The sequence below is a fragment of the Zeus faber genome, assembly GCF_960531495.2.
Source record: "Zeus faber genome assembly, chromosome: 1".
Taxonomy (NCBI): Eukaryota; Metazoa; Chordata; class Actinopteri; order Zeiformes; family Zeidae; genus Zeus; species Zeus faber.
In genome coordinates, this window is record NC_137193.1 from 39105242 (window position 1) to 39121154 (window position 15913).

Genomic DNA, 15913 nt, shown 5'->3' on the forward strand with positions numbered 1-15913 from the left:
TGCCTGTTTAATAAGTATTGGATTAGTGCCAATGATAAAGAACATAAAAAACTATAAAAACTTAACAAAACAGAACAATGAATTGGGCAAATTCAAGCAGGAGAGGTTCCCACCCTCATTCAGTTGAGTAATTGGAAATTGGACATAACTTCATTAAGAGGCTTCCTCTTGTGTCTTCATGTTAAATGCAGAGATTCATATTCCCTTTTAAATTAAAATTAAATGTATATTATACATTTATTAAATGTATATTATAAATTTAATTTCCTATAAACCATGTCAACAACTTAGCAGATTAATTATTTGATCTTGTGATTTTTTTTTTTTTCTTGATTGGCTTGACAATCAACATACCAATCAGCCACAACATAAAACCACCACTAATAACCACTAATATCTGTCGCTCCCCCCGTGCCACCAAAACAGCTTGGACCTGTCAAGACATGGACTCTACAAGACCTCTGAAGATGTCCTGTGGTATCTGGCACCAAGACGTTAGCAGCATATCCTTCTAGTCCTTTAAATTGCGAGGTGGGGCCCCCATGGATTGGGCTTGTTGTTCCAGCATATCCCACGGATACTTGATCGGATTGGAGCCTAACCTCAGCCATCCACGTGATGTAGAAGAAAATGTGATTCATCAGACCAGGCCACCTTCTTCCAATGTGCCCATTGTCGCCGCTTTCAGCGGTGCACAGGGGTCAGCATGGGCACGCTGTCCGGCTACGCAGCCCCATACAAGCCGCGATGCACTGTGTGTTCTGACACCTATCATAGTCCGCATGAACTTTTTCAGCGATTTGTGCTGCAGTAGCTCTTCTTTGGGATTGGACCAGACGGGCTCGACTTTGCTCCCCACGCACATCTTCACCGGTTGTTCTTCCTTGGACCACTTTTTGTAGGTACTAACTGCATACCCGGAACACCCCACAAGACCTGCAGTTTTGGAGATGCACTGACCCAGTCATCTAGCCATCATAATCTGTCCCTTGTCAAAGTCGCTCAGATCCTTACACTTGTCCATTTTTCCTGCTTCCAACACATCAACTTCAAGAACTGACTGTTCATGTCATGCCTACAGCCTCTTAGCCCCACTAGGTACCACTCGTCTCCCTTATCAGGGACCAGTCCCCCGGCACTAACCCCTTCCTGGTCCCCTCTGCCACTCCTTCTTCTGCACCTGATGTCCATCAGCGATCAAAGCCTGCAGTACCTAGTCCCCGGCCTTCCTTCCACTCATCGCCAGATTGTCTGATAATCCTCTTCAGTTAATACCTCTCGTGGCTCCATCTAAGTTCTGAGAATTTGTGTGTACAGTCACCGTACTAACCTGCCTTTCTCCCTTCCCTCGTCCCGTCCAGCGGTTCCGCTTCCAGGACAGTTCACTTGCTGCCTATTATATACGACCCCTTGACAGGTGCCATTGGAACGAGATAAGCAATGTTATTCACTTCACCTGTCACTCGTTTTAATGTTGTGGATGATTGGTGTATATGCTACTTTCCATTTAAGTCAGAATTCCAAGACGGAATTTCAAAGCACCTCGCTCGGTTTCAAGTTTTCGGAGATAACAGACCCAAAGTCACACAATATTGTAGCACACACCACTGACAGTTAACAAAGTTCATGGGTTTTTATTTGATAAATAACTTCTATCTAAAATACTCTAGTTATTAGATGTAAAAGATATGTTTTGTAGCTTGTAGAATTCACAAGGCTCCCAAATAAAAGACAAATTTACTATGGGGTTTCATGTTTTCTCAAACAGGGGAAATGGAACATATTTACCTTTCTACCTTTTAATTATTGCGTTCCGACTTCCAACGGATATTCACGAGTTCTGTCTAATTTGTTTTCTACTAAGTTCTCCACAGTAGCCTGTGGGCTCTGTCAAGAATCTTGTGTGGCTTGATGGTGGATTAGACACCGTTTCTCCAGAGTTCACCCTGAAACCACAGCACAGCTGTTACTGCAACCCCAGACATAGCAACTAGCCAGGGACAGAGGAGGCTGCAGGCCCTGCCCTCTGGCTCTGGGGCGAGCCTGGTCCTGAAGGGCCGCTCCACCCGCTCCCACTGGGTGAGGATGGCCTGCCGGGCCCCGTGCCACCGGCCTGGTCCAGTGAGGCGGTACTGATATGGAGTGCAGGGGCCCAGGAACACCTTCAAACCCAGCACGGGGTCCTTCAGAACTAGAGAGAGTATGTGAGGACGAACCCCGATCTGTGATCAGGGAAAAATGTTATTATGAGGAACTCATATTTTTATATGCAGTAGCTTTACAAATGATTATAGCCAATTTATTTAGCTTTTACATATGGTCACTGTAGTATTATCCAGAAAATATATGTCATCATCCAACACATTTTTATGTAGAGCAAAGTGTTAGTGAACTGACCTCCTTCGCCATAAAATCCAGGTAGGATATGAAGTCCACTTGAAGTGCAGCCTTTCTTGGAGATAGATATCTGTGATGACGTGGAGAGGGATAAGATAAGTGGCCATTGTGATGATGATGATGATTATTATTAGTGCGTATTATTGTTGCTCACAAAAAAAAAGGAGAAAAGTGGAGGACCGAAAACCCATGGGTCCGAGTTCAATCAACAGTTGGCGGTTGGTCCACCTCAAGATTAGGTATTCTTATTTCCGGAAGTCCGGAAGAATTTCAAGTCCATAAAAAAGCAGACTCTGGCTGGAGGCCAGAATAGTAGAGTACTAAAACCTTTGTTTCTTTGGTGCCTAGTGCATGTTCCCTAGGAAAGCAGCCATTCATATAATTTTTTATATTTATTCATTTGGGCCATCATGTTTAAGTAAATTGTGTTTTTTTCTTTCAATCTTAAACTTTGTTTTTTACCTATTTCACTCAACTGTTGAATTTTTTTATGCTTTTATATTCATCACTTTCATCATCAAATTAACATTCATCACATAATCAAATTAACATTCATCACATCATCATTGGAAGCATTCTCTATGCATAAAAGCTGTTCAGTTGTTCACTACAGCTCAGAATTCTGAACATAAACAGAACACCACAGGCATTGTGAAAATCAGCTTCTGCATACTTCTAGATACCTCTTCATGTTTTCTTTTCTTTCAGACTCAATGATGGACAGCATCGTCTCCTTGGCAGGAAGACAGCTTGAACCTTCAAAAAGAGAACAGATAAACAACCGTGTCTCTGTGTCTGGCTGTCCGTCTGTCTGTCTCATTGTCTGTGTGTGTCTATGTGCCTGTTTGGGTGTGAAAGTTAGATTAACTTTACCCATCATGACCCTCACAGCCCAGCGAGCCTGCATCTCCACTATGGGCATGATGGGACCATTGGCCTGAAACAGTCCCATGATGGCCAGCGTGGGTCGCTGTAGAGAAGGAGGAAACATTTGCCTGAAATGTGAGCACATTACAAGGAATTAGATTATTCGGATAATTCTGGGCTCGGATGTGTTTCAAGCCCGCAAAATCAAGGTCCCTGGTGCTCAAGAGAGGGAAAATGAGAGACAAGTTCCGCTTCTCTCTGGACGGCACCCAGATTCCATCAGTCACCGAAAAACCAATCAAGAGCCTCGGCAAGACCTTTGATTGCACACTGAAGGACGTATCCATCAAGGCCACAAATCGGGAGCTGGAGGCGTGGCTGACAACAGTGGACAAATCGGGTCTGCTTGGTAAATTTGAAAAAATGGCCTGGATTTACCAGCTCGGTGTTACGAGTTCCCAATAACAACAGTGGAGGGCTTCGAGAGGAGGATCAGCGTTTACCTCCGTAGATGGCTGGGCCTGCCACGAAGCCTGAGTAGCATCGCTCTGTACGGGCAGAACAACAAGCTGAAGCTCATCATAAGCAGCCTGAATGAGGAGTTTATGGTTACCCGTGCAAGAGAGGTGGTGCAGTACAGGGAATCCAGTGACCCGAAAGTCCAACCACGTGCTACGACAAGGCCCTGGGTAAAGATGGACGCCGACTTGTCCAAGAGGAGGTGAGAGCTGGCGTGGAGGAACTGCTCGCTAGCCAGATGGTGGGGATGCGACAGCAAGGCGCATGGACGAGATGGGAACAGGCAGTGGACCGCAAGATCTCCTGGTTCGAGCTTTAGCAAGCTGAGCCTTACCGGATCAAATTCCTGATCGCATCCGTCTATGACGTCTTCCCCAGCCCATCCAATCTCTTGTGCTGGGGCAAGGTTGACACACCATCATGTCCCTGTGTCTCAGAAGAGGAACACTAGAGCACATCCTCAGCTGTTGCCCAAAAGCCCTGGGAGAAGGACGCTACACTTGGCGCCACGACCAGGTGCTGAATGCGATAGCAGAAGCCATCTCCACCAGCATCACCCAGGACAAGCCTCTGCGACCAGCAAGGCAGGTGATTGCGTTCGTCCGAGCAAGGGAGAAGCCTAAGCCCCAGCAAAGGGGAGCAGTGGGACTCCTTGGTACGGCGCCGGACTGGCACATGAAGGCCGACCTGGGGAAGCAACTCAGATTCCCAGAGCACATCGTGGAAACCACCCTGAGACCAGACATAGTTCTGTTCTCAGATTCAACAAAGCAGGTGGTTCTTCTGGAGCTGACAGTCCCCTGGGAGGAGCGTATGGAAGAGGCCAATGAGAGTTAGCTAGTTAGTTCCTCCTGTTCCTTCTGGAACATTGGGCGACGAGTCCCCTCCATTTGCTCCGGTCCCTGGCGACCCTTCTTGCTCCATGCCAGCTGACACCCATTTAATTTAGGTCTTCCTTGGCTGTCTGTCTCCATGTCTTCTTTGGCCTCCCTCTCTTCCTCTTTCCACCCTCTGGCATCCAGTCCATTGCCACACTTGCCGGTCTCTCTCGGCAGTCGAAGTACGTGCCCAGCCATTCTCTTTCTCCTAGCAGAGACAACATCGGACAGGGCTGCCACCCCTGCCCTTTTCATCATCTCCTCGTTTGTGATGTGGTCTCTCCATGAGATCCTCAAGATGGATCTGAGGCATCGTCAGTGGAAGACATCCAACTTGTTGGTGATGCTGGCTCTCTTCATCCACGTCTCACAGGCGTAGGTCGCTGTTGGGATGACCACTGACATGTAGAGGCGTAGCTTGGTGTCCGTATTGATGGCTTTGGATGACCAGATGTTGCGGAGCCGTTGGAATACTCCTGCAGCTTTGCCGATTCTAGTTTGTACATCTTTCTCCACGTCTCCTGTATTTGAGATGTTACTTCCAAGGTATGTGAAGTTCGTTTATCCGTAGGCCGACCTTTTCCCCGTGCTTATGGAGGTTGTTGGTCATCTCTTGGAGTGCAAGGTGGGTATGACTGAACAGAGCCAAATCATCCGCAAAGTCCAGGTCGGCCAGTCTGTCCCCTCCTCACTTGATGCCGAAGATTTTACCAGTGACGGTCTTCCTCATCACAAAGTCAATGACAATAATGAAAAGCAAGAGTGACAGGATACAACCCTGTCTTACTCCGGTGACGATGTCAAAGTCTTCGGTTGAGCCGTTGTTGGTTTTGACTCTGCAAGTGGAGTTGTGGTACAGGGCCCTGAAGATGTTGACGTATTTGGGTGGTACACCATACAGCTGGACAATCTGCCACAGTGATTCCCGGTGGATGCTGTCGAAAGCTTTCTTAAAATCGATGTAGTTGATCATGAGGGGTGTCTGGAATTCTTGGCATTGTTCAATGATGTTGCAAAGAGAGAAGATCTGTTTGGAGCAAGACCTTCCCTTCCGGAAGCCAGCTTGCTCTTCCCTCAAGAAATTATCCACCTCTTCTTTTAGGCGTTGGAGCAGTACACTGCAGAATACCTTGCCAGGGATAGACAGCAGTGTGATGCCCCGCCAGTTGTTGCAGTCCGCGAGGTTTCCTTTCTTAGGCAGCTTCACAATGACCCCACGTCTCCAATTGGCAGGAACTTCTTCTGCATGCCAAATCATGTTGAACAAGCGGGTGAGGCTCTCCACAACGACATCCTGGCCGTGCTTCAACAACTCGGCAGCTACCTCATTGAGTCCTGGTGCCTTGTTGTTCTTGAGTCTCTTGATTGCGCTGGCAACCTCTGTCCCGGTTATCTCCTCTGAAGTAACATTCCGGGTTGAAGCTGATGGTTCCTGGTCAAAACTGAAGAGTGTAGAAGGCGTTGGCTGGTTAAGAACCTCGCTGAAGTGTTCCACCCACCTAGCCTCCTGTTCTTCGTCGCTCAGAAGTGCCGTGCCATTCTTGCTCCTGTATGGCACACCGGAGCTGCTCCTGGAGCTGGTTAGCTCCCGCAGGATCCTGTACAGTGTTTTTGTGTTGTTCTTCTCTGCTGCCTCTTGTGTCTCTCTGGCTTCCATCCAACTAATGCTTTTGCTGCGCAGCTGGAGAGGATGATGCCGACTCCATGGGTATGGTGATCTTGCTTCCCAGAGTAAAGAACAGTTGCTCCATCAATCATGAGGCGCCCCTACCCAGTCCACCTCAGTTCACTAACGCCTAAGATGTCCAGGCGATAGTCTTTCATAGTCTTCAGCACCTGGTCCATGCGGCCACACTGGAACAGCGTGTGTACGTTCCAGGCGCCTACTTTGGCGTTGGCCTTGGTGTTGAAGATCGGGGTTATCAGGGGTCGGGCTTCCTGCTGGATTTCACCCGGCCCTGTCATTGATACATCCAAGGATGTGCCGTCTCTTCTTCACTGTGATTTACCGGAATGGCTTCTTCTCGTTGTTTCTGTAACATGCTTTTTTTCCCCCAGGGTGAGGTTGTTAACCCCACGCCCAACCCCCAACCTGGAGGACCGGGTGCTGACTTTCGTCTGGCCTCTACTCTCCAATGAGAGGAAGCGTGCCAAGTACGCCGACTTAGTGGAGGAGTGCCGCAGACAGGGGTGGAGTGCCCGGTGTGTGCTAATCGAGGTGGGCTGTAGAGGCTTCGCAGCACGATCTCTCTGCAAAGCATAAACCCTGCTTGGCATCACAGGGGCACGGCAGAGACAGGCCATCAAAACTACAACAGAGGCAGCTGAGAAGGCCTCTAGATGGCTGTGGATCAAGAGCCGTGATCAGTGGGCACATGCTTAATAGACACAAGTCGGGACTTGATCAATCCCGGCTGGGTCGCCTGGGCAAGGGTGTATGATGTTGAAAGACCCGAAACACCTTGAACTTGAACACCCAAAGACCCCAGGTTCCATCACTGATGATGTGTCTAGGTGCATCAATAGATGTATATTTAACTGGGGAATTTTAAATCAGTATATGTTACACAATTCTGTTACTTTTAGTGTCATCCACCCAACACAGATGATCTTATGGATTTCCACTTTAATGGAGATCCAAAATATCAGCATCCTCACTTTTACATGAACGAGCCAGAATCCACAGCTCTACCTACTTGTAGCAGGTCACCTCTGCACCAGGCCCGTCAGAAAGAGAAGGAGGCAGAAACGGAAAGGTGCTGATGTAGCCGGTGCAGAAAACCAAGGCATCAATGTTCTTTTCTATTGTGCCGTCTTCAAACACCAGCCCAGAGCCCTGGAACCCACGCAGGTTGGGCTTCATCACTACCGCCCCCTCCAGGATCCGTCCAGGAAGGCTTTCATTGATCAATGGCCTTTTGTCTAAAAACCTGGACATGAAAAAGAAAAGAATAAAATTTGAATGAGCTCTTTATCATTTCTATTTAGTTTTTATTGTTCTTCACTTATCGAAATATTTTTATTTATTTAAGAAACCTAGTAGTCAGTATTCAAGTTATATAATATAAATTTGACACTCAAATATCCGGCAAACCTATCCAGTAGGGCCGAGCTCTGTGAGCTCCAAGAGCTTATGGCTTTCTTGTACTTGAACTGTGGCAAAAAATTAACGGGGGAAGGCATAACATATGTTGGAAATGCAAAATCACTGATTAAGCCCCGCCCACAGACTTTGAGTGACCATAGCCAAAGCCCACACAGCGACCAACAGCCAACCAAGCGACCAACACAGTGACCGAAGCGACGTTCGTTGCTGGTCGCTCACGGAGCTCGGCCTTCCTCAACCTATCTGGAAGAAAAAGGGCAGCACAAAGCAAACTGCAGCTAGAGCTTCAACAAGCAGGTTATAGTGCAACCTAGCGGATTCAATTCTAAGCTGTTGGACAATTGATTTTACAACAGAGAAATCATTTAAAGAATAATATAAGGAAATAACAAAGATGTATGACTTAGTTATATTTTAGTTTTGGATATCACTATTTAATTTTGTTTGGTTTGTTAGTTTGAGTTTAAAGAAAAGCTTAGTTAAAATTAGTTTCAGACCAGAGTTTCCCATATCATCCATGGAATCTCAGTCCACCAGCAGTTACCTATGCTTGGGCAGCAGACCGTACAATCTGTGGTCAAATCTTTTATTCAAACTTCTCTCTGTTGCCCAGTTGATCAGCGCTTTTGGGAGAAGGGACTTTAGGGTCTTCATAAACCTGGTGGTGACGACCATGCTCAGGGGCAGACCACCACTCGACATTTTGCCAATCACCCAGGCCCCCGTTCGGGTGCTCAGGTACGTCTGGAAGAGGTAGAGAAGAGAAAGACCGATTCATTCAATGTAGTAATAATGTACAAAACGTATTGGTATATTTATAAACTGGAGTTTTTGCTGCCCAAGTTTTGTAGTAGTTGGGTTTTACAAATTCTAACTTAGTTTATATATACAATTTACCTGTGTTTATATATTTTCTGTGAATTACAATAAAATGAAGTGTCTATGGGGTAAATAAAGTACAATCCACTCGGGTCTAGTCTGATCCTAGTAGAAGAGATGTATTACATGTACAAGGTTGTTTAAGTTAAAAGCTGCTGCCATGTAATCAAGGACATTCTACGGTTATTCGGAGTTGCCAAACAAATTCATTGTTTATTGTTTTTTTGCAGGTATTGCATCGTCGCCAGAACATTTTATTTGACCATCCTGATTAAGAAACGTGAATAAAACATCAGTGACCACTTGAACCACGGGAAAAGGAAGTGGTTCAACATCTGTGTGTGGTCCCCTGGAGGCAGCGTGTTTTCCTATTTAACTCCTGCCTCACTTTCTCTGCAGATCTGCTGATCTCCACGGCGATGTCTCCTCCTGAGTTGCCGATACCAACAACTACCACTCTCTTCCCTTTGAAAGCGTCTGCGTCCGTATACTCCCAGCTGTGGGAACACGTGCCAGGGAATGTCTCGTGGCCTGTGAGAAGAACAGATGTCTTAAACTAATAACCACCAATATTGTGTAGGTTCCCCTCATGGCACCAAAAGCAATTATAATCCATATTTCATATTAAGAAGTGAACAGAAATTCATTTGTTGGATAATTTAACAGTTTTTCGGATATCATGAATATCTTGTACAGTTTGAACTATGTAAAAAATTTAATTCAGAAGCTTTTTGTGCAAGGACAAAGCACGGTAAAGTACCATATTGTGGGTGTGAGAATCTTTTATTTCAAGTGAATTTACGGGATAGCTATGGCAGTAAATGAGGGAGCAAAGGAGAAGGATGTAATCAGGAGGGTGGGCTTATGTTCAAAGCAGGTGCTAGTGGTGTGTGTGTGGGTGTGTGTGTTTCCTGACCTGGGATATCTGCTAGCGGTGACACTGGGTGTGTGAAGTGTCCTGAACACACTAGAACCCCATCGAAGACGTGCTGCTCCTCTACCCCATCACTGCTCTGCGTCACAACGTCCCACTGACCCGAGGTTGCGAAATCTGGGCGCTGCCTCACACTCATCACTATAGTCTGACACACACACATGCAAGAAAAATAGAATAGAAAGCTCTTAATTGAATAGAACCTCTCATTTTCCGACTCCTTGTCATTCTATGTCCCAAAACTAACCCTTAGGTTCTCAGCTGCCAGTCTTTTAAATGTCCCCACAGTATTACATAAGAAAAGTGGGGAGGCGGCATTCACTCCCTGTACCCTTAAGTTGTGGAACACCATCCCACAAAATATGATAGAACCAGGCTTTGTGAACATCTTTAAAAAGCAAATGAAAACATACATGTTTACTCTGGCATTTTACTAGTATGACTGTTCTTCTTAAATGAGTAATTCCTAAAAGTCTGTAAAACACTTTGAGCTGAACATTTTGTGTGAAAGAAAGAATCCATGGTACGAGAAGGTCCCTGGGTCTGCTCCTAACGTCCCCGCACATAATCACAGAGCGCAGATTCAGGAACCTCAGAAACCTGTAATGCGTATCTTACATGACTAAACTGGACCCTGTGTATTCCTTCAGCTATATTTCTTCTTATTATTATTACTATTATTATTATTAGGGGTCCAGCCCTCAGGGACAACATCTTCCCCGGTGTGCTGCTTTGGCCTCTGTGCTGAAGCGGAGAGCCGTTCCCCAGCACGGTGGCATCTAGTAGCTTCGAGAGCTCCTGCTGCTGCTGTTGCAGCCTTCACTACTGCTTCCTTCTGAAGGACACTTAGTTTGGCCAGGCGTGCCGCCTCCGCCTTTTCCTTAGCCGCAAAGCATGCCCTCTCAGCCTGCTCTGCAGCCTCAACGCGCGCACTCTCAGTGGACCACTCCTCGGTGCGTGCCATTTCCAATTCTATATCCATTTGACACTTTGCGTACACAGCCTCCGTATGTATGACTGCGGCTCTTGCGTGGGCTTCCAGGCCAGGAGATGCCTTGAGGTGAAGTCAATCCTTTTACTCTTGGACTCCTCAGGGAAAGACCTAAAAAAAATCTAATCCTAATCGATCCACATACGGAGCAGAAATGAGTGCAAAACCGTTCCAATGCATTTCATGCCATTTCACAACATGTATTTATTATTATTGTTATGTATTTCTACCTGCTATTTATTATTGTTATTATTAATGGGATAATAGAATATACATAATCAGGTGTAGTAGCCAGATTGTCATTTGTCAACCTCAAAAGTCAGCAGAAAGACGTTTAGGGACCACTTTTTTTTTTTGAAAGGGTTTAAAATAGATGAACAGAGGGAATGAGAATAAACCTGGAAGCGGATGTGTGGCAGCAGCCCAAAGTGCTCGGCGTACAGTCGGCAGTACTGCAGGAACTGGGAGTGGTGCATGTAGTTGGGGTAGTCGGCGGGCATGGGGAAGTCGCTCCAACACATCATCTCCTTGCACGTGTTGGACACCAGGGAGCGGTAGACATTGATGCGCCTGCACTCCGGAGACTCCTGTCAAAAATCCCACAGGAGAAGGAAACTGGTGATCCAGCAAACTGATCAATAACTCACTGGGTCCATATCATTGTCAATGACTCATCAGTAAGCCCCACCTAATACATGCAGAACATTGTCGTCTGACAAGCATCACTGCCCACTGCTCCTGGCTGCCCCCCGGAGGAAGGACAAGCCAGGATGGGTCAAAAGCAGAGAACTAATTGTACCAGCCACTGTTTGAAGCAAGTGTGTTGGTTGCCATTGCCACACGAGTGCATGTGTTGTGGTGTGTGTGATGAATAAAGAATCATCCGTCTGTCTATTTAATTCAGGCTGCACTTATCTATTTATTTTGAACTTGTCACACACTAGAAAAGGTGTCATCTGCCCATCCAGGTTTTGGACCAGTAATTGATCAAGGTTTATCTCCCGATTAGGTTCCTTTCTGTGTGGAGTTTGTATGTTCTCCCCTTTGCTCACATGGGGTTTCCTCCTTGTAACATCAGTAACATCAAAAACATGCAGAACATAGTCTGCCCCCCAGAGGAAGGACAAGCCAGGATGGGTCAAAACCGGCCACCATTTGAAGTATGTGTGTGTTGGTTGCCATCACTGCAAGAGTGCATGTGTTGTGGTGTGTGTGCCGTGTGACAAATAAAGATTCTTCTATATTTTATATTTGTCACTTTTAAGTGTTGGTGTTAAAAGAGCTACAACATGCAGGAATTCACAGGGAGGGGGAGTCAGAATTTCCCTGTTGTGTTTCCTACACCCCATTTTTGCTTTTTTTTTTTTTTTTTTTTTTTTTTTTAATTGGCTGGAATGTTTGACTGTTGTCGCCTGAGCAGTTCGAAACCCTGTGAAGATTATATATATATATATATATATATATTTTTTTTTTTTTCCTAAAAAAAAGTGGTTTGTATTTTTTTTTCATGCTGGCATCTTATACAGTGTTTTTTCTCCCATACCATGTGGAACAACCCACTCCTGCTACAGATAGAACCGTTTGAAATCTGACTATATGACTATAAAGAACGTCCTCCATCCATTGTAACAGCTGCTTTCTCTCATATTTATTCAGGAAGGTGCCATCATCTCTTTTCCAGGGAGTCTAATTTGATCTCATTCAAGCTTTACCAATGAGTTATTTAGAGTAGTTTATTTTTTGTGTATATGGTACAGGGATAGTATTATTACAAGTTATGTACAGAAAGTTGCATAACAAGCAAATATCAAAACTTGAACAACATATTGAAAACATGGAATATGTAAATCACTGATTAAGTTATCATTGTCATATGTTGATCCCATTGCAAACTACCTTATAATATAATTGAGTGCACAATTGCGTACGGTGTGGAGTGAAAAGAAAACGCAAAGTCTATTCAATGTTGAAATGTAAGAGGTTGAATCAACTGTGCGATATCAACGTTGATTCGCCTTTGAAAATCGAAACTAAATTCAACATTGATTCAACCTTGATCCACGACGTTGATTCGCCCGTGAATAGACGTTGGAATACTGGCTAGCACGTTTAAATGCTCAGTACCTGTGAACGTTTACCACAGTACTTCTGTGTCAGGTTACATGTACTTTTACTGAAGTAAAACGTCGGACTACTTCATCGACCGTACTGTTCTCCACCCACCGTGAAGCTCCACGGACCAACCCCCCCATGTCTCACTGCCTCACCCACCTTGAACCTCCACAGACCCCCCATGTCCTCGCTGCTCTCGAAGCAGACCGGCTCCAGACCCTCATCCAGGCAGGTCTTGATGCAGGTCAGACCAGAACTCCCGGCTCCGACCACCACAACCCGGCGGACCATCACAGCTGGGTGCAATTGACTGTTGCCTGTGTGATTTCTTCTTAAATTCCCGTCTCTCCGGTGTGAAGGGTCCAGCTACACGAAGTGTCCGCTGCAGATCAGTAAAGTTAGTTCTGACAGTCTGTCAGCAGCCTGCAACACTACAAGTTACGCCTCCTCCAAGTTACTATTTAATTTGCACATTTGCATAAACAACGAAGAGTACTCATTTCCGACGGACCAAAACAACATACAACAAAAAAATATTTTTTTCGTTGTTTTTTTTTTTTACATACATACATTTTATAATATTATTTTTTTCTCCATGTGCAGTGGAGGTAATATCAAATCCTTATTTTTTAAATAACGTTTTTTCTCTACCTATGTGCAGTGGTGGTAATAATTCACCAAATCATCATTTTTATAATTGTTTTTCCTTCTTTTTGTGTGCAGTGGTGGTAATTTTTAATCAAATCATTTTTGTATAGTAATGTTTTTTTTCCTTTTTTCTTTTTTTGCCGTCAGCATGCTGGGCACAGGCCATTGCATGCCATTGAATCGAGGACAGAGTTAATCTGCAAGTGAGGGTGGGGTTCAACTTCTCAACCTGCATTGCCGCTCTTTAATCATTCATTTATCACCGAGAACTGCAGCAGTAGCTCTGTCCTGCGGACGACCTGTGGGGTGACATGAGCACAGCTTGTTGTTGCACAGAACCGCCACCAATTTAAAAAACGAATTATTTACTAATTACTTACTATTATTACTTCTCAAAGAGGGGGAGAATAAGCACAAGTGAGACAAACAAACATAAAACTAAACAACAACATGTACATGGAAAAATGTAAACATAGAAACATCAGACGACAACGCGTATTAACAAAACAGAGTTAATTTAGTTCAGGAAAATTGGAACAGCGATTTGGTATGTGGCCTCTTCCTGTGATAGCTATGGCAGTAAATGAGGGCGAAAAGGATGTAATCAGGAGGGTGTTCAGGAGGGTGTTGAAAGCAGGTGCTGGTTGTCTGTGAGTGCCTGTGATGAGTCTGCCTGTATGTGTGTGTGTGTGTGTGTGTGCATCTCTGTGTGTGTGTGTAAGAGGTGTTCACTGGTGAGTGCAGGAGACTTGTCCCAATTAGTTCTGGTGTATGAGGTCGGAATTATGTTGTGGCGCCTCCAAGTAGCGGAAAAGGCCCCTCAGCCACTCCTACAGTCCCACGGCCGCATAGACGCTCCACAACCGCAGGAAACTCCCGAGAACCATGCTCTGAGGCCACAGAAGACCCACAAGCTCCCAGAGAAGCCGGGATCCCATGGAGCAACAGCCACGCACAGCCCCACGAGGAGCATAAACCAGTCCCAGAGAGCGCGAGGAGACACTGCACCCCCAAAGCGCACACACAGATGAGCCAGCGGGGTCCCCATGCCCACCAACCCCTGCGCAAAGGCGAGGCCCGTCATGCCGTCGACGCCCGCAGACAGCCAGATATGTGGCCTTCCACCTCTTCCGGCGCACGGGGCACCCGCAGCAGAGAAGCCACGCAGCGGGAGCAAGGGCGACAGCCACCTCCCGCACCCCAACCCACACCTAAGACGTCAAGTAGCCTCCAAGGGGTCGTGGCGGGTCGCAGCAGACCAGAAACCACCTGGCACCAGGCGCAAGCCGTCAGGTCCCCAACCCAGCCGGCAGGGGGCCAATCCGGTTGCCCGGGGCAAACCACAAACCCTAGGCGTATTGTGTGGTGTATGTACTGAGTTTGAGTTCCGGCACAGGGAGAGATAGAGATATTTATCTGCAGTGGTGGTAATCATTCATCAAATCATTAAACAAAGGAATACAACAGGTTTAAAAGTAATAAGTGCATGATTGATGACAAAACATCACATTTACTGCACATAATGAACGAGTGTACAATTTGTCAATGTCAATATTTAAAATGTATGACAGTCATGCTCTTCCTGCTAGTCAAAATTATGCAGACAAGTTCAGAGGGGTATTTATCCAAAGTTTATATAAAAGACTCTCAATGAGGCACATCTAACCAACCAGCTTCAGAGAACAGAATGAAATGTATTTTCTCAATTTGGACACATTTTTATGATGAGCTTGCTTGACCCAATCATATCTCCTGGTGTTTCTCTCATACAGTTCATTTAACAGCCAAACTACGGTCTTATGGTCCAATCTTACTGTGCCATAAAACAAACCACAGTGCTCTGTCAAGCCCGCTGGGGCTACCCTTCAAACAAGGTTGAGTGAAGGCGGAATGTGATCTGGTCTCTATAGCACAGTAGGCATTATTGGAAAGAACAGTGTCTCTTCATATGAGCTGCTGAGAGACGAATTAAAAACCCAAAGGCAGTGTGTTTTAGAAGCTACGTAACATACAAAAAAGGCTATTGTCCTATATAAAACATGTGAAACATTATTCAAACGATTGATCATCTGCATTTTTCTCTCACAAGAACTAACCTTTATAGTTTTGGCCTTCACAGATGGCTACCTTCTCTACAAACTGCTACATGAAGCTGGAAGTAAATAAAACATTTTTATTTTTATTTTTACACACATCAAGATTTCATTAAAAACCACTTTACAACACTTTCCAAAAGAGTCATGTTGCCTAAAATTGTAATACACCCACATAATTTCAGTAAGCTGATGAAGTTCTCTATGCAGGGTAAAGTGCACCTATTAAGAGTGGCATGAGTTGTACTTTTATGATTTAGGGGACTATGCAGTATAGTTATCTCAGCAATAAAGCACAGACCTACACAACCTCAACCTGATTAATGAGACACAATGAATGAGATTACCTGTGTTGGTGACAAGACCTTTAGAACACCGGTATGACACGTTCATGTCAACATCCAACTGGATATCACAATTTAGAAGCTTGGATTATTCACAATGCAACGATATACTGTATATCTGAGGCCAGCGATAGCAAGCCATGTG

General features: G+C 45.3%; 1 protein-coding gene across 1 annotated transcript; it reads right to left on the reverse strand.

The window, feature by feature from the left end:
- Nucleotides 1–1919: 1919 nt before the first annotated feature.
- Nucleotides 1920–12974, reverse strand: LOC307248130 (flavin-containing monooxygenase 5-like; the record flags this gene model as incomplete). Its single annotated transcript, XM_080024392.1, has 10 exons — nucleotides 1920–2222; nucleotides 2398–2467; nucleotides 3081–3153; nucleotides 3271–3392; nucleotides 7358–7591; nucleotides 8312–8511; nucleotides 9035–9177; nucleotides 9563–9728; nucleotides 10970–11158; nucleotides 12843–12974. 10 exons carry the CDS (start codon nucleotides 12972–12974, stop codon nucleotides 1920–1922), a joined length of 1632 nt encoding a protein of 543 aa, XP_079880518.1.
- Between the last annotated feature and the right edge of the window lie 2939 nt (nucleotides 12975–15913).